Raw genomic sequence first — 19,472 nt, forward strand, 5'->3', positions numbered from 1 at the left:
CAGGGGGCCCCGGTGTGAACATATTTAGGAATGTGTGACTATTCCTCATGAGATGATCCAGTTGCTGCTTTGTGGTTACTGTTGTATGAGGTACTTGGCCTGAAAGGGTTAACTCAAAACCTTTGAAACAATTCAGTCAACAGATACATTAATGACTTTCTGGGAGGAACTAGTCAGTTTTATGGTTAGTTAATCAGTTCTATGGTCTACAGCCATGCAATTGACCTAATTACTATTTCTCTGGAGGCTAACAGTGCCTCTTACCTAGTGTTAATGTAATTAACCAGTTTTAAGTTAATGTTAAATGTTATCTTACTACTGCTATCTTGTTACTCAGCTATGTGCCTTTCCTGCTGAAGAATTATCAGTGGCTAATCCTTCAGTATTTAACACTAGTATGCCCTATAGAACAGTACTAGAAGAAGGGTTAGTGGCAAGAAATCTACCCAAAGAGATCCTAGCAGAACCAGATGTCAGTGGCAGGCATCTCTTACAACAGTTAACACACTCTAAAGGGTACAGTTCAGAAAACTGTTGTCCTATGTGAGACCAATTGTTCTTGAGGCACTGAGACCCTCTACTCTAGAGACTTAATTTTTCAACATAAGTGCAAATGTGATTCCTGTGGGTAAACCATGCAGGCTGACATAGTGCATTTAATCACAAGAATTTCCTGTGCTGTTATACCTCAGTGGCTATCCTCAGATTCTGACATGTAGATCATGTTATCCTGAGCTCTCTCTAGCACCCACTTGTTTTGGAAAAATCAAATACTACTCACTTAATTTTCTCAAAAGTCTAAAGAAGATATTTCTTAGGCACTTTTGGTGGAAATTTGCTGAATTGAACTCTTACATCTTTCTTTCTAAAACCAGAATGTTATATTCCACATCAACTCTCATAGGAATGTAGAAACAGTCAGCCATTCAGCCTGTCATAGCTTCCCTGCCATTTAATCCAACCATGGCTGATTGAACACTTCAATGCCTTTTACCCACAAAATCCTGATAATCCTTTGCATCATCGGTAATGAGAAATCCATCAATCTCAACTTTAAATAAACTCAAATACTGATTCAATTTGATTTATTATTGTCACGTACTGAGATACAGTGAAAAGTACTGTTTTTCCTGCTAACCAGATAAATCATATTTCACATAAGAACATCAGGATGACAGAATAGAATGCAGAATATGGTGTGAACAGCTACAAATAAGGTGCAGAGAAAGGTCTACACTAATATGAGATTACCATTCATAAGTCTGATAACAGCAGGAAAGAAGCTGTTCTTAGATCTGTTGGTACGTGTTTTCAAACTTCTGTAACTTCTGATCAATGGAAGAGGGTAGGAGAGAGTATAACGAGCATGAGGGGGTTTTCAGTAATGTCGGCTGCTTTCCCAAGGCAGCAGAAAGTGCACACAGATTCAATGGAAGGAAGGCTGGTTTTCGTGATAGACTGCAGTACGTTCGCAATTCTCTGTAATTTCTTGCAGTCCTGGGCAGAGTAGTTGCCATACCCAGCTGTAATGCATCTGGATAGGATGCTTTCAATGGTGTATCTATAAAAATTGGTAAGAGTCATTGTGGACATGCTGAATTTCATTTGACATCTGAAGAAGTAGAGATGTTGGTAAGCTTCCTTTGGGGTAGAGATTTCTAAAGACTTTCAACCTGATGGAGTAAAAGGATTTTTCCTCATCTCAGTCCTATCAGTATCCCCTTATCTTTAAATTATACTGCTCATTTTTAGACTCCCAAACCAGAGGAAACATCTGCATCTACCCTGTCTATCCTTTTACTTATTTTGATTGTTTCAATGAGATCACCTTCATTCTTTGATACTCTGGAGAATTCAGGCTTAGTTTGCCCAATCTCACTTTGTAGGACAGTTGCAGCATCCTGGGAAAAAAATGTGATGAGCCTTTGATGTATTCCCTCATTGGTAACAACATCTTGCCTGAATGAAGGAAACCAAACTACGCACAGTACCTCAGATGTAGTCCAACCAAGCTCCTGTACAGTTGAAGCGAGACTTTAGTTCTCCTGTATTCAAATCCTCTTTCAATAAAGGCAAACATTCCATTAGTCCTCCTAACAGCTTGCTGCATTTGCATGTGAGCCTTCAGTGACTTATTGACAAGGACACCTAAAACTATTGAAGCACAGAAAATAGACTGGGTCATTCACCCTTTTGAACCTGCTCTGTCATTCAATATGATCATAATTGATCATCCAACTTCCTACTTTCTCCTCATAACCTTTGATCCTTTGGCCCTAAGAACTATATCAAACTTCTTCTTGAAAATATTCAATGTTTTGACCACAGTGCTTTCTGTGGCAGAGAATTCCACAACCTCACGACTCACTGGGTAAAGAAATTTCACCACATCCCAGTCCTAAATGCTTTAACCCATTGTTTTTAAACTCTAACCCCTGACTGTGGACTCCTCAGTCATTGGGAGTGCCCTTCTGTGTTTACCCTGCCGGGTCTTGTTAGAATTTCATAGGTTTCTATGAGATTCCCCCATTCTTCTCAATTCCACTAAATATTGTCCTAACTGATCCTATCTCTCTTTATAGGTCAGTCTTGCCATCCCAATATGTGTGGTAAACCTTTGTTGAACTCCCTCCATAGCCAGAGCATCCTTCCCCAGGATGGAGACCAAAACTGCACACAATACTGAAAGGTGTAGTCTCAAGAGGGCTCTTTACAATTGCAGCAAGACATCCCCACTCCTGTACTTGAATCCTCTTGCTAAAATGGCCAGCGTACCATTTTCCTCCTTCATCACCTGCTGTACCTTTGTACATCTACTTTCCAACCTCTTACAGTTAAACGTCTTACCTCTCATTCTTTTCCACATTATGTTCCATCTGCCATATTCTTGCCTACTCACTAAGCCTGTTCAAATTGTCCTGAAAACATTTTACATGTTCTTTACATCATATATTCCCCCATAGCTTGCATTATCTGCAAATTTATAAATACTGCATTTGGTTTGCAGCTGCCAGTCGTTTATATATCTTGTTAAAAGCTGAGACTCAAGTACAAATCCTTGTGATTCCATGTTAATCACAGATGAGGCAAAACGTTTTTTTCTTTAGAAGGTAAAACTGCAAGATAAAATAAGTTAAAATTGGGCCCACTGCTTTTGTTTTTCTGCTTTCATTAAACATGTTGCTCAGAATAACATCCCTTCATAATACTGCTTAAGAGCCATTTAAAGCAGATCACAATATATAAACTTGGAGACGGTGGGCAGAACTACAGGCACAACCGAGGGTGTAGTGATTAAATCCCTGGACTGCACCACTATCAAAACCCACCTTGGCAGCTTTAGAATTTGAATTTATTTTAAATCACTGGATTTTTAAAACATTTTACCTTTGTCCTTTGGGGAAAGAAACTTGCCATCCTGAGCTGGCTTGTGCCTACATGTGTCTGTCATTCCACACCATGTGTTTGACTCTTAATCATCCACTGAAGTGTATACCAAGCCAGTTAATTGCATTTAACTACTACCAGTGATTTGGATAGATTCATTAACAATAAATAAATGCGAAATCTCAACAATAGCCGCATCTCAACATTGAATGTTTGAAAAAAGAATATTTTAAATCGTGAAAAGTATGTAGTTGTGCTGTACCAGATTGTTACTATCTGCAATTTGAATGTGTGAAAGAAAGAAAGCATACATTTTTGAATTAAGCAAGGTTTATTTGAATACATTGCAAAGACAACTGGTATAATATACTTCCTGATATAAGCAAATCATTACTTATCTGATGTGTTATTGTATTCATGTTTTAAGCTTGTGCTGTGTATCTCCTCCAATTAGTAACAAGTTTCTAATTAATTAAAGGGAAAGAGTAGTTGATGAGGCAATATATGCATGAATTTTCCACCGCTGGTGTTGGTGTTAGCTTGCTTTTACAAATATTGTCCAGTTGCTTGATGCCTAATGCCATAGTTCTCATAATACAGGACTGGCAAACCAGAGACACAAGCTAATGGGGCATGGGAACAAATCCCACCAAAGCAACTGGTGACATTTAAATTCAATTCATAAATTGGAATTGCAAATAAGCCTCAATAATTACATCGTCAGTTGTTGCAAAAGGCTGTCTGGTGCATGCAGTGTCCCTTTAGGAAATTAACTGTGCTATCCTGCCCATGACACCAGTGCAGTTAAGTCTTAAATGTTCTCTGAAATGGCCTAGTAAGCTACTGAGGTCAAAGTCAATTGGGAGTGAACAATAAATGCTGCTTTGTCAGCAACACTCACATATCCCATGAAAAACTGATAGAAAATAGTATTAAACTAGTTATGTATCAAGTTGAGCACCATACATCTGTTAATTCATTTATTGCACATTTGGATGTCTGCACATGCAATGCATATGCTAATGCATGTCTGAAACCACTTAGTCTAAAATATATTGTTTTGGGAATTGTTTGGAAGCAGAAATTGTTCTTAGGATGGTATCAAATGACATTTGTAGCAGCGACTGAGTAAAGTGTGAAGAAAAAATGATAATGCTTCTAATGGCCTGTTTGTGATAATTTCTCTTTTGTTTCTCCACAGTAAATGAAATCATACGAAATGACCTCTCAAGTGCCTCTGTTCATGGACATTCATAGTTAAAGTTAGTGTCAAGACCATGAAAAGATCCATAATGATCCACTGTCATTATGAAAATGTTGATCATGTGAAGATCTCAGGCTATGCTGCCTCGAAGGAAAATTGTTCGATGTAAACAAAAAACTGTTATTTCTCTTTCTAGAAATAATTCACTTCAGGTAACAGAACAAAGTTGACTTGTTTCGTAATAACTGAATAGTATCAGATGGTGATTAGGCACCACTCCCATTGAACAGTTATTTGGATGAGTTCTCAGTTTCAGCAAGAACTGTCTTCCCAAATCATTCCAACAAAATTCACATAAACATTTAAAGAGTTCCAAAGAATTGATTGATGTTATTGTGAAAGAATATGTTGAGTTTAAAAAAATTAGACTTTCAAAAGTATGCAAATATAAGTGCCTTATGTTTACTTTTTGTTACAAAAGAAGATTCTTTGTATTGTACTTTATTAAAAGAATCACAATTTTAGAAATGAATATTAGCACATGCTCTTTGTAGGAATATTTTGTTAGCAAGAAATTTGCAAGAAAACAGGAAATTAATGTGAATTAGTAGGCATATCACAATACTTGTGTTCACTAAGGAGTCATGCTTAGCTCTTCAGTGGAAGGAGGGTATCCAACAATGTGTGTAACTGTACTGTACTTTGCATTTCAGTTCAAAGCAACTCTGTAATCCATTCAATGACTCCACTAATGGCATAGATCTACCCAGAGAAAATTCCTTATCTCAGCTGCTCAAGTCGTAGCTGAGCCTTGGTTACGTTGTCATCCCTTTATATTATTTGAATAGAATGAAACCTCTCAAACACACAGAGATTCCAAGAGACTGTTTTGAATAGCCTTACGGAGATACCATCAGCATCTCCAGAAATATGGGTGTGCAGATCATAGCCAGGTGCTGTCATGACATGGATTGGATTAAAGATTTAAGAAAAACATACAACAAAGTGATTAGATATTTTGATTTTTTTGCTGAATTGTTTGCTTGCTGCTCTCCTGTGTACATTTTCACAAATATGTTGAAACCTGTCATCTTTCACTGGTTGTATTGTTTGTTTTATGTACAATAAACTCAAAAGAATGGGTTAATAATTGTCACTTTTGCAATGCAAATTAGGAAATATTTCACAACAAAAGTAACTTCAGAACCTATGCGCACAAATGTTGAAAGAAAATAAGTGTAAAGTTTCAGAACAATAGTGGAGATAGTCTTTTTTTTTCCCTTGTCCAGCAATGAACGTAACTATTAGCAGAACACTCAATGCATAGTTAAGATCTCAGTCCATGCTACTGCATATTAGCTACCAGTATTTTTAACCAACTAGAATAGTAGTTGTTTCCTCTTTTACAAGAGTAGAAGCACATTTCCTTACCTTTTGCAATTGTGCCAGCACTTTAGAAAGCATAGTACAATACAGTACGAAGAAATCTGCCTCAGCAGTTATTTTAGTTTTATTTTTTAAGAAATTTCATGTCAGGCTTCAACTTCTTGGCTCACTAGGCTGTAAAAAGCATTTTACAAACCTTAAATGCAAACTGCTACAGGATTATTGCATTATGTTATGTTAAATCTTTAAATATTGTGCTCTGGACAGTAGTTGACCAGAGATTTGGTTTTTAAAATAGAATATCATAACATATAGCTTAACTAGCACTAAAAGTTGCTCTTTTAGGTTATAGTTTCATTGTAGATTAGTCCTGATTTCTTACAAAAACCGTTAGTTGTTTCCAGTTTGAGTGCCTTAACCAGTAGTGCCCTCTCTAGGTGTTGCCCAGAAATTACATGGTTGCATTTCTAGATTAATATATCAAATGGATCATGGTCACAGCATCTAATGACGAACTGAAGAAAACAAATGTGTGGTATACAGTCACTCATATAATCTAATCAACAAAGTGAAAACAGATTAATTGCTGTGTTCATGGTATTGCCTTATCCATTGCCACAAAGCCATCTGAGTAGCTTATTGTGAAGCATTTATAGCATGTTGTGGCAAAGTAACATATAAATAGGGCAAACTCCAGAGGACCCCACTGAAGATTCTGCTTCCTAGCTTTGGGGAGTTGAAAAGCAATGCAACCACATCTGCTTATAGATAATGAGACACTATACCTTCAGTTGTCAGGTCTTTTAATGCCTCTTATTCTTCCCTCATACCTCTGGCTCATTGTAACCTGTTTCCCGCTACCTAAATATCCGTTAGTGCCACATATACTTGACTGTGTTTAGGATCAGATTTATCTCTTATTCACATAGTGGCTTTTGGCAAATAGATGTCAATATAGATTAGCTTTGAGAAGTGCCACTTGTAACTTAAATGAAAAATTGGGAAAGAAACACCAATCATGCTTGAGGAAAATCTCGTGGCATGTTCTCCATTGTATTTAATCTATTAATGTAGGGTTACTAATTTTGTTTTATAAGATTACTATTACCCCTAAGCATGTCGTATAGAATTATAATGAGAAGTGCTGAAATGGTTGTTTCTAGAATTTGTACAGCTGGTTGATTTTATTTTACTATTGCTTTGAAAGCACTGCCAGCTCATCACAACAGTGCAAAATAATTGCAAAGTTGCTTTTGTCTGCTGGTGTAAACTTGTTAAAAAAAAAGGCTTTAACAAGGCAGCTTGTTATTGGCAATACAACTGCATTGCATTATAGGTGAATACTTGCAGTTTTCTACACTGCACTAGCCAAACAGGCCCTTGATGAGTTAAGCCCTTTTATGATCTCTCAAAATGGTTAGCTGCCATTTTTCTTACTTTTATTTGTATACTTTTCTTTTTGAATTTGTATTTTTGCTGCATTTTATAGGGAAAAGAATGTCTCTGTTTTCCAGAGCTGTGCCCAGAAAGGAACCAAAGGAGGGGCTGGAGTTCGATTCTCCTTTAGAATGTACAATAACATTGTGTCACTGGTTAAAATTTCATGGGCAAAACACACTCCATTTTCTCATTTGTTCAGGAATGGCTGTTAAGTTAAATAGACAAAGTTCCTGTTTTGTGTGTTGTGTCTTTGATGTTTTCCAAAGCTTGGATTTTCCTGTATATTTGTATCAGTGTTTTTTTTTGCATTCTTGCTGTTAGTGTAACCTGTTTCATGGAAGTTATCAAATATTTTCTACCTGTAATATAAAATAAAAGCACAGTTTGAAATATATAATTGTTCTTCCTTTCTCTCATATTGATGTTAATGGTGACACTGATTTTCTATGTTTGCAATTATCCATGTCACTTTATTTATATGTCTTTATTTAAAACTCACCTTTTAAACAATAAATTGAATTTGCACAGCATCTTTAATGTTAAAATTTCAAGGAACATTATCAAATAATTTGTCACTAAGTGTCATTAGGCAATTCCACTTCAGCAGGTTAAAGGCTTGAGTAAAAATGCAGATTATTAAAGGTGCCTTGAAGGAGGCTTGAGATTCCAGGGTTGGAATTCCAGAATTTAATGCGTGGCCAGTGCAGCGCGCAGCTGCCAATGCTAGAGCAGTTAAAATCAAGGTGCCAGTGTTGTAGGAATACAGAGATTTCAGATGGTCACATGAAGGCTGATGGGGGTTTCAGAGACAGGGAGGGATGAGTTCATGGAGTAAATTAAGAACAAGAATGAGAATATTAAAACCGAACAATTGCAAATTAAAGAACCTGTCTACTTCAGTCCACATAGGGGTGATAGATGAATGAACTTGATTTGAGTCAGGATACAGGCAGTAGAGGTTTAGATAAACTAAAGTTTATGTAGGTTAGAAGTTAGAAAGATGTGCAGAAGAGGCTCAGAATAGTTAAATCTGGACGTAGCAAATTCACGATTAGGCTTTTGACAGAAATTGAACTGAGCCGGGTCAGAATCAGGTTTTGTCAAGGGATTGAAAATAAGTGATCTTGGTGCTGTAGCAAATATGTGGTCAGAAGTTCATCAAGAGTTAAATATACCACCAAGGTTGCAGATTAACTGGTTCAGCCTCATACAGTGCCAGAGCAAGGGATGGAGTCGTTACCTGGGATGTGTTGGAGTGACAAAGACACTAACTTCAATCTTCCCAATATTTCATTGCAAAAAATTTCTGCTTATCCAGTAGCGGATGGCAGATGTAGAGACTGCCAAATTTAAGATTTACAATTTACAACTAATATTCCATCTTATGTAAACCACAGTGTTTTGATTTCTGTTGGAGGGGTGGTAGTAGTAATATCGATGGTATCAGAATATTGGGACATAGGTTCAAATCCCACCAGGTCACATGGCAAAATTTGAATTGAATGATAAAACATATGGAATAAAAAAACTAGCCTAATAGCAACTGCGTAACCTCTGTTGATTTTCCTTTAAAAAATTCGGCTTTACTTATGCCATTTAGGGAGAAAAAAAGCAGCCATTTTTGTGTGGCCTGATTTACATATGACTCTAGACCGATAACAATGTGATTGTTTCTTAACTTCCACCGGGCCAATTAGGAATTGGTAATAAATGCTGGCATGGTCAGCAACGCCCACTTACAATAATTAATATCTTTTCAGAAGAATGTCATAACATTAAGTTCATGCAAAAATCCAGGTATTAATTATCATCTGAAATTCCAGTTTACTTATTCATTTAAATTTCTTTTAGCCAAATATGAATAATATATCCATTCATACTCAAATTGTTTGCAACACTGCAATTAAAACTTTCTACAGATATCCCCACAAAATTAAACAAGACAATCCTCAAACATAAGCGCAACATCAAAATTCTGTAATACTTTGGTCAATATGTTTTATTTCCTCTTTTGCCATTTGTTTCAAACTCCAATAATTATTAACCCTATTAGCCCCAGAGCAGATAATCTGATGTAAAATGGTTTATTCTGAAGGAAAAGGGATACTAGTAAATGATTTTACTTGTCTTTCCATGTCTAAATACACAGTTTAATACACATGCACATACAAATTTTTGTAGGAACAACACCCATTTGTAGGTAGGACAGTTATTTAACATGTATCACTTTTGTAAAGCTTTTTTTTTGTCAAACCTTTCTCATTGCATTTATGTACAATCCAATAGTGTAAATCCCACTGTGAAAGTATCATCACAAAGAAGCAGCTCTGGGGATAGATATCAAGGATTGTCCTGAGCAGCTCTGTGACGCTGGATTCTGTGCTGTATGGGCTGCTGCCCAAGATGCACACCAAGACAAACATCAACGGCTCCTGGAGGACCATCAACTCAGTGAACAATGCTGTTTAGTCTACCCAGAACCTGTTGGTCATTCAGTGCAAAGAGTTGATTTTGACTGAATGTTACGAACTGGCACATTCCAATTCCAGGACTATGTGCTGAAGGGGGCATGAGAATGTGGAACATCTGCCACCAAAGCACAATGGGGAAAGCCCACAGTGTAGGGTCTTTCTGCCAGAATATAATGACAATCTATTACATTGTAGTCTTAATGATAATGTAAATAGTTTCCTTCCATGTTTAGAAAATGCCTCTGGATTGAAACTTGAATGACAAATGTCAAAACTCCACAATACCTTCTACAAAGTCTGTACAGAACTGTTTTGCACAATTGTTATAGGTAATTTAAAAATAAAGTATGTTTTTGAAATAAAGTAAAATCATCATATATGCCTCCTGCTTCTCTCATCCCTAGACAAATCAGGACTATCAAACTCTTTTCCAAGACATTAATGCCCTTAACAGTAACATAATTCTAATAACCTGATGAACCACTACATTTAGTGAACACAGATCTAGGCACAAATAGAAAGCACAGTCACTGTTTAAAAAAAATTAACGAATAGCAAGATTTATGAGAAACATTATGTTTTTTTACAAATTCCACTCATTGTCTACATAACTTTTTTTGGCAATTTCTAATTACACTTTAGTGTAAACATTCCATTAGTGCCTCTATTACCTCAAATGAAGTAAGCAAAAAGGAGCATTGAATTCTAAGGATCAGAACAATAAAAGAAAACATTGTGTTCAAAAGGGAATTAATCACAACCATTTAGAAATAACAAATTACCTACCCATGCCAATTGACCAATTTATTTAACGAGGAACAATTGTATTTAAAAATATATAATTTTACATTTCTTTAGAACTTATTTGCCAACTAATGCTGATACCAAGGAAGCTCATTAAATAAAACCCATTGATGAAATGTGCCCTTTCACATTTTGACTTAAAAGCAAACATGTATTTTGTTGTCTGGTTACTTCAGTCTGATCCCTGCTGACATGTCCTTGACTATTTTGTCCCTCTGTGGATGAAAGTATAGAGCCTTTGCTTAGAGATTTCAAACAGCAGTGCCAAGATTTGCTCACCGCGTGCGTGTGGAACTGAAGACAAATTCAAGTGGGACAGTAAGTTGGAAGTCAGTGCTGCCTTCTAATAAAAAAATTATGGATGATTTACAATTTCATATTTCAATTCCCTTGTATTAGTTGGGCCAAGGCATGCTCTGTCTGTTACTGAGTGAAGCAAGACACTTTGCAGACTATAATTAAATCAATGTGTGGGATTTATTTTCAAAGCGCTGAATACTCAGGAATTCTATTTATTGTGTACAGAGGCACCCTGAAAGATAGATTTTTCCAAATGTAGCTCAGCTGGTTGAATCAAATTAGTTCTGAAGCATTGAACAAGAAACGGGAAGTGGTATTCATCAATATCTGCATCTCATTAGGATTTATCCCTCATTTGGTACTAATTTCTTCATGGGTCATCCCCAATCATTTGGTATTGAATGCTACTTTCGCAGAAACCAGTCAGTAAACAAAGCATAGTACACTCATATTGTATTCGAGGGCCACTTATGAGTCGAAATTCAGCACAACAGCAAAATACAGGATAGCACAGAATACTGCGTGACCCAGAATTTGTAGAAGGAAAGTTATGTCAGTAGTTAAACAAAGGGAAAAAAAAAGCCTGAGCCTTTAAAGGACATAGTTGGATTGCAAGCTATACAACTGGAATAAAAGGGGTTAATAGCTGATTTACTAATAGCCAGAGTTCATCATCTGTGATGTCAGATTATGTCCCATCACATGGAAGTGGGATCTGAGGGAAAAAGATTGTAATGGATTCCTGCTGAACCATGACTCTATAAATAATGTAAATAGTTAATAAATATTCATTAGTATGATGTCTATACTGCCCTCCCTTTTCCAGATCCCAGTCAAAGAGGCAAAGCATGGCTTGCCAAATGACCACAAGAGTATTGTGAAACGAGATCTTGGGTTTGTAATTTCCATGGATGCCATGGAGCTCGGACTTATTTCTGACAACTGCTTGCATTTCTAGTTGGTGAGCAAGGCATAATGTTCTCTGAACCCCAATTGTCACTGTTAAAAAAAATCCTGTGAGTGGGGAATTTATTTTCAGCAAAATCCTGCCTTTTAAGCAACTCCACCCCCAAAACCCAACCTTCCCATACAAACAGCTGTCCCACTTCTACACAGTCTCCACAACAACTCTCATATCCTCCTAAATTTGCACCCAAGAATCATGCAAAGTCTGAATGGGGTCACAATGGAATGAGGTTTGTGAAGCACTCAGGTAAATAATACACCTTGTTTAATTGGAAACATTTACTTCAAAAAATATTTATATTTTCCAAAATTACCTATAACAGTGCTAACACATATGTCTACATGTGACAGCTTTTACTCTTTTATTGTATGAGATCAGCTTGAAATGCATCAACAAAATCGAAACGAGTTCCTCTCCAACCTAATTGAGGCAATGATGCACAATAAACTGTGTGTTTGTTTAGGGATTTGTTATTTGAACAATGAAATGAGACATTCAAAGCCCTTATGTTGAAAATAGAAAATGCTGGGGATACTAAATAGTTGTCACTGTGTCTGGGAAGGGAGAACAGATGTGTATATGTAAATAAATGTAATATGTTTTGAACAAAGGAAGGAGGGTGTTTACAATGAAGGGGCTGTGGTAGCTGATAACAAAAGGGAAGATCTGCAATAAGGTCGAAGGCAGGAGGAATGCTATGCCAGGGTAACGACTAAGGTCAAATCTAGCCTCACATAAAGTCCTCGTGAATTCATGTGTGGTATGGTTAGTTGCGCAGTGATCTGGAGCTGGAACCATATCCAAACACTCTTTGCCTAGGCCAAACATCATTTACCAACTTTCAGTCCTCTGATCTTAAACTATGCAAATGCGTAAGAATGATCTGAGATAGCAGGAACTGCAGATGCTGGAGAATCTGAGATAACAAGGTGTAGAGCTGGATGAACACAGCAGCCCAAGCAGCATCAGAGTAGCAGGAAGGCTGATGTTTCGGGCCTAGACCCTTCTTCAGAAATGGGAGAGGGGAAGGGGTTCTGAAATAATAGAGAGAGAGAGGGAGGAGGATAGAAGATGGATAGAGGAGAAGATAGATGGAGAGGAGACAGACAGGCCAAAGAGGCGGGGATGGAGCCAGTAGATGTGAGTGGAGGTGGGGAGATAGGGACGAGATAGGTCAGTTCAGGGAGGACAGACAGGTCATGGGGGAGGGGGGATGAGGTTAGTAGGTAGGAGGTGGGGGTGGGTCTTGGGGCGTGAGGAGGGGATAGGTGGGAGGAAGGACAGGGTAGGGAAGCAGGGACGAAATGGGCTAGTTTTGGGATGCGGTAGGGGGAGGGGAGATTTTGAAGCTTGTGAAGTCCACATTGATACCATTGGGCTGCAGGGTTCCCAAGTGGAAGATGAGTTGCTGTTCCTGCAACCTTCGGGTAGCATCGTTGTGGCACTGCAGGAGGCCCGGGAGGGACATGTTGTCTGAGGAATGGGAGGGGGAGTTGAAATGGTTCGTGACTGGGAGATGGAGTTTTTAGTGCGAACCGAGCATAGGTGTTCTGCAAAGTGGTCCCCAAGCCTTTGCTTGGTTTTCTTGATGTCAAGAAGGCCACAACGGGTACAGCAGATACAGTATACCACATTAGCAGATGTGCAGGTGAACCTCTGCTTGATGTGGAAAGTCTTCTTGGGGCCTGGGATGGGGGTGAGGGGGGAGGTGTGGGGGCAGGTGTGGCACTTTCTGCAGTTGCAGGGAAAAGTCCCGAGCGTGGTGGGGCTGGAGGGGAGTGTGGAGCGGACGAGGGAGTCCCAGAGACAGTGGTCCCTCAGGAAAGCAGATCAAGGTGGGGAGGGAAAAATGAATTTGGTGATGGGGTCAGATTGCAGATGGCGGAAGTGTTAGAAGATGATGCGTTGCATCCGAATGTTGGTTGGGTGGCACATGAGTAGAGGGAGATTCTGTTTTGGGGAGGGGGTGTGAGGGATGAGTTGTGGGAAATGCAGGAGACACGGTTGAGGGCATTCTCGACCACTGAGCCAGGGGAAGTTGTGGTCCTTGAAAAATTAGAATGTCTGAGATGTACAGGAGTGGAATGTCTCGTCCTGGGAGCAGATGCGGTGGGGGCTAAGGAATTGGGAATAGGGGATGGCATTTTTGCAGCAAGGTGGATGGGAAGAGGTGTATTCTCAGTGGCTGTGGGAGTCAGGGGCTTGAAATGGATACCGGTTTCTAGGTGGTTGCCTGAGATGGAGACAGAGAGGTCCAGGAAGGAGAGATAGGGATTGGAGATGGTCCAGGTGAACTTAAGGTTGGAGTGGAACGTATTGGTGAAGTGGATGAACTGTTTGAGCTCCACTTGGGAGCCTGAGGCGGCGCGGATACAGCCATCAAAGTAACAGAGGAAGAGGTGGGGTTTAGGGACAGTGTAGGTACAGAAAAGGGATTGTTCCATGTAACCTACAAAGAGGCAGGCATAGCTTGGGCCCATGTGGGTACCCATGGCCACCCCCTTTGTCTGTAGGAAGTGGGAAGAATTTAAAGAGAAGTTGTTGAGCGTGACGACGAGTTTGGCTAAGTCGTTGAGGGTGCCGGTGGAAGGGGACTGGTCGGGCCTGCAGGACAGGAAGAAGCGGAGGGCCTTAAGGCCATCTGCATGGGGAATGCAGGTGTATAGGGACTGGACGTCCATGGCGAAAATGAGGTGTTGGGGACTGGGGAATTGGAAGTTCTGGAGAAGGTGGAGGGCATGGGTGGTGTCACAGATGTAGGTGGGGAGTTCCTGGGCCAAGGGGGAGAAAATGGAGTTGAGATAGGTAGAGATAAGTCCGGTGGGGCAGGAGCAGGCAGAGACAATGGGTCGACCAGGGCAGGCAGGTTGGTGGATTTTGGGAAGGAGATGGAAGCGGGCAGTGCGGTGTTGGGGAATGATGTGGTTGGAGGCTATGGGTGGAAGGTCACCTGAGGTAATGAGGTTGTGGATGGTTTGGGAGATGATGGTTTGATGGTCAGGGGTGGGGTCATGATCAAGGGAGCGGTGGGAGGCAGAGTCAGAGAGTTGGCGTCTGGCCTCGGTGATGTAGAGGTCAGTGCACCATGTTACAACTGCACCTCCCTGGCCATGGGTTTCATGGTGAGGATGGGAGTGGAGCGCAGGGCTGTACTTTCTGCGGGGGAGAGGTTGGAGTGAGTGAGGGGGTGGAGAGATTGAAGTGATTGATATCTCAACAGCAGTTGGAGGTGAGGAGGTTGAGGAAGGGTAGGAGGCCTTGGGGTGGTAGCCAGGAGGAGGTGGCACGTTGGAAGCAGGAGAAGGGGTCAGTAGAGGGAGAGTTAGGCTCAAGGTTAAAGAAGTAAGCGCGGAAACGGAGGCAGCGGAAAAACTGCTTTGTGTCCAACCCCAAACATAACAAATACCGGTCACGTTTGGACACGAAGCAGTTTTTCTGCCAACTTCGCCTCCGCGCTTACTTCTTTAACCTTGAGCCTGATTCTCCCTCTACTGACCCCTTCTCCTGCTTCCAACACAACCTCTGCTCCTGGACACAACCTCAAGGCCTCCTACCCTCCCTCGACCTCTTCATTTCCAACTGTCGTCAAGATATCAATCGCCTCCCACTTCCTACAGACAAAGGGGGTGGCCTTGGGTACTCACATGGGTCCAAGCTATGCCGGCGTCTTTTTAGGTTACATGGAACAATCTGTCTTCTGTACGTATACTGGCCCTAAACCCCACCTCTTCCTCCATTACACTGATGACTGTATTGACACCCCCTCATGCTCCCATGAGGAGCTTGAACAGTTCATCCACTTCACCAACACCTTCCATTCCAACCTGAAGTTCATCTGGACCATCTCCAATACCTCTCTCTCCTTTCTGGACCTCTCTGTCTCCATCTCAGGCAACCACCTAGAAACCGATATCCATTTCAAGCCCACCAACTCCTACAGCTACATAGAATACACCTCCTCCCATCCACCTTGCTGCAAAAATGCCATCCCCTATTCCCAATTCCTTTGCCCTCACCACATCTGCTCCCAGGATGAAACATTCCACTCCCGTACATCTCAGATCTGCTCATTTTTCAAGGACCGCAACCTCCCCCAACTCAGTGGTCAAGAACGCCCTCAACCGTGTCTCCTGAATTTCCCGCAACTCATTCCTCACACCCCCTCCCCACAATAACAACCAAAACAGAATCTCCCTCATCCTCACATACCACCCCACCAACATTGCCCCTAGTCCTCACATACCACTCCACCAACCTCCGGATCCAACGCATCATCCTCCGACACCTCCGACCCCAACACCAAAGACATTTTTCACTCCCCCCATTTATCTGCTTTCCTGAGGGACTACTCTCTCCGGGACTCCCTTGTCCACTCCACACTCCCCTCCAACCCCACCACACCCGGCACTTTTCCCTGCAACCACAGGAAGTGCTACACTTGCCCCCACACTTCCCCCTCACCCCCATCCCAGGCCCCAAGAAGACTTTCCACATCAAGCAGAGGTTCACCTGCACATATGCTAACATTGTATACTGTATCTGCTGTACCTGTTGTGGCCTCCTCAACATTGAGGAAACCAAGCAAAGGCTTGGGGACTGCTTTGCAGAACGCCTACATTTTGTTCGCACTAAACAACTCCACCTCCCAGTCGCGAACCATTTCAACTCCCTCCCCCATTCCTCAGACAACATGTCCATCCTGGGCCTCCTGGGGTGCCACCACGATGCCATCCCAAGGTTGCAGGCACAGCAATTCATATTCCGCTTGGGAACCCTGCAGCCCAATGGTATCAATGTGGACTTCACAAGCTTCAAAATCTCCCCTCCCCCACCACATCACAAATCCAGCCCAGCTCATCCCCGCCTCCCTAACCTGTCCTTCCTCTCACCTATCCCCTCCTCCCACCCCAAGATTCACCTCTACCCCGACCTCCTACCTATTAACCTCATCCTGCCTCCTTGACCTGTCCGTCCTCCCTGGACTGACCTATATCCTCCCTACCTCCCCACCTACACTCACCTTTACTGGCTCCATTCCCACCTCTTTGACGTGTCTATCTCCTCTCCACCTATCTCCTCCTCTATCCATCTTCCATCCGCATCCCCTTCTCTCCCAATTTATTTCAGAACTGCCTTCCCCTCCCCCATTTCTGGAGAAGGGTCTAGGCCCGAAACGTCAGCTTTTCTGCTCCTCTGATGCTGCTTGGCCTGCTATGTTCATCCAGCTCTACACCTTGTTATCTAAGAATGATTAGAGTTGGTTTTAGAGTCATCAAGCTGTACACCCTGGAAACAGACCCTTCGTTCTAACTCATCCACGCCTACCAGATATTCTAAATTAATCTTGTCCCATTTGTCAGCATTTGGCCCATATCGCTTTAAACCCTTCATATTCAAATACCAATCCAGATGTCTTCTAAATGTTGCAATTTTACCAGCCTCCACCACTTCCTCTGATAGCTCATTCCATACACACACCACCCTCTCTATGAAAATGTTGCCCCTTAGATCCCTTTTATATCTTTCTCTTCTCACCTTAAACCTATGCCCTCTAGTTATAGACTCCCCAACCCCAGGGAAAAGACCTTGTCTGTTCACCCTATCCATGCCCCTGATAATTTCATAAACATATGTAAGGTCACCTCTTCGCCTCCAACACTCCACACAAAATAGCCCCAGCCTATTCAGCTTCCCCATGTTGCTTCAACCCACCAAACCCAACAATGATTTTTTTTGTTTTTTTCTGAAGAAGAGTCCAGACCCGAGATGTCAGCTTTCCTGTTCCTCTGATGCTGCTTGGCTTCCTGTGTTCATCCAGCTCTACACCGACACCCTTGTAAATCTTTTCTCAATGCATTCAAGTTTTACAACATCCTTCCTACAGCAGGTTGACCAGGACTGCACACAGTATTCCAAAAGTGGCTGAACTAATGCCCTTACTGCTGCAACATGACCTCCCAACTCCTGTATTCAATGCACTGGCCAATCAGGGCAAGCATGCCAAACACCAACTATCCTGACTACCTGGGACTCGCTTTCAAGGAACTATGAACCTGTATTCCAAGGTCTCTTTTTTCAGCAACACTCTCCAGGACCTCCCCAATAAGTGTATGAGTACTGCCTGATCTGCCTTTCCAAAATGCAGCACCTCAAATTCACCTAAATTAAAGGCCCTGTTCTCCTAAAGTGAAGAACCACCTCCCACATGTGCACTTTCTAAAAAATATCAGTGCAACAGACTCTGGTCACTGTTAAATCGACTCTTTGCTGAGTGAATATTGTCTCCTGTAAAGTAGGCTATTTGCCGCATTCCTGCCCTAAGTCTCACCCTCCTCTGACTCCAGACAGACACCTTGCAATTCATTCATTATCAGCAAGCACTTTGATATTTTAATGGCTGCCTACTGCCAATCATTTAGAAAATACAAATTAATAAAGTGCAGTCCAAGAAAAATCACATTCCCTAAGCAGGGGAAAATGGTCAAGCAAGCCAACCTTTGCTGCTTTCACACATTTTGTAAATAGACGGTTCAAAGACAACATAGCAGAGGTCTGGGAATAGACTGTTTGTGTGCCCCCTCCGTCAGTATATTGTGTAGCTATAGAGGGATCTAAGGAGTCAATAAATAAAAGATTCCCCTAAAGAGAGAAGAAAGGATTTATTTTTGATTCTTACATGGATAAACTTGGAATCATCTGTCCGGACTGGCTATATTTTTAAAATGTGGCATGTCACCTCTTAACTTTTAAAACTGGCCTTTGGATTTTTCCCAAAGCTAACAAGGAATTTCCTTTTCTCACTCCTTATCTTCTCTAATCATGTTTTGAAAGCCAACTCACTGGAAATTATCAGTGAACTGGAAAAGCAGCTGTAAATACACCCATGCACGTTAACTTGATAAAGGATACTTTCTCATCGAAGTATGGCTTCTTTTGTTAATCGTTGGCAAGGAGAATTTCTGGCTGTTAGAGGCATGTAGAACTCCCCACCCTGCCCCCTGTAATTGGCCGGTCCTGACTGTGCCTATATTCTATAATTACAACATTATATTTGGAGAAGCTCTGGACTCTTTTGTGTAGATTCACCACTCCTTCTAGCTGACATTAACCTAGGGCACTGATACCATGTAGGAAAGAATGCCCATATGACTCCTTAAGCAAAAGATATCCCCATCTTGATGAACAATAAATAGGTTATTTCATATTATGTAATAACTAGACACATTGCATCTCAGATGCATTATCATATCTCGTGAGACATCATCTCAACCTATCAGTACGTTGCAGCTACTAAAACATTTTGTTTAAGCTTTGGTAATGAGCACAGAACCAGGCGGAGACAAGTTAGGTCCTCCCAGAACCTATCCTTTAAATCCAGAAGGGTGGAGCCTATACCATGATGTCAGTTAACCCCTTCATATCTCAATTGCCTTATACAACACCCACCCACCATCGCACATGGCCCACCTTTCTTTACCATCCTGTTCCTAATTCTTTCTCAATTAAATTACAT

At 41.0% G+C, this 19,472-nt stretch overlaps 1 protein-coding gene across 2 annotated transcripts in view; it reads left to right on the forward strand.

Moving 5' to 3' along the window:
- nfatc1 (nuclear factor of activated T cells 1) overlaps window positions 1–7,771 on the forward strand; it is a 249,402-nt gene extending 241,631 nt beyond the window's left edge. Inside the window, exon 10 of one of the 2 annotated variants that reach the window (XM_048530056.2) lies at window positions 4,589–7,771. In XM_048530056.2, coding sequence (XP_048386013.1) covers window positions 4,589–4,644 — 56 coding nt within the window. In that variant the 3' untranslated portion in view covers window positions 4,645–7,771. The remainder of the gene's footprint in view (window positions 1–4,588) is intronic. The other variant, XM_059645959.1, reaches the window with a different exon arrangement.
- The last annotated feature ends 11,701 nt before the right edge of the window (window positions 7,772–19,472 follow it).

Source organism: Stegostoma tigrinum, chromosome 5, assembly GCF_030684315.1.
Source record: "Stegostoma tigrinum isolate sSteTig4 chromosome 5, sSteTig4.hap1, whole genome shotgun sequence".
Lineage (NCBI taxonomy): Eukaryota > Metazoa > Chordata > Chondrichthyes > Orectolobiformes > Stegostomatidae > Stegostoma > Stegostoma tigrinum.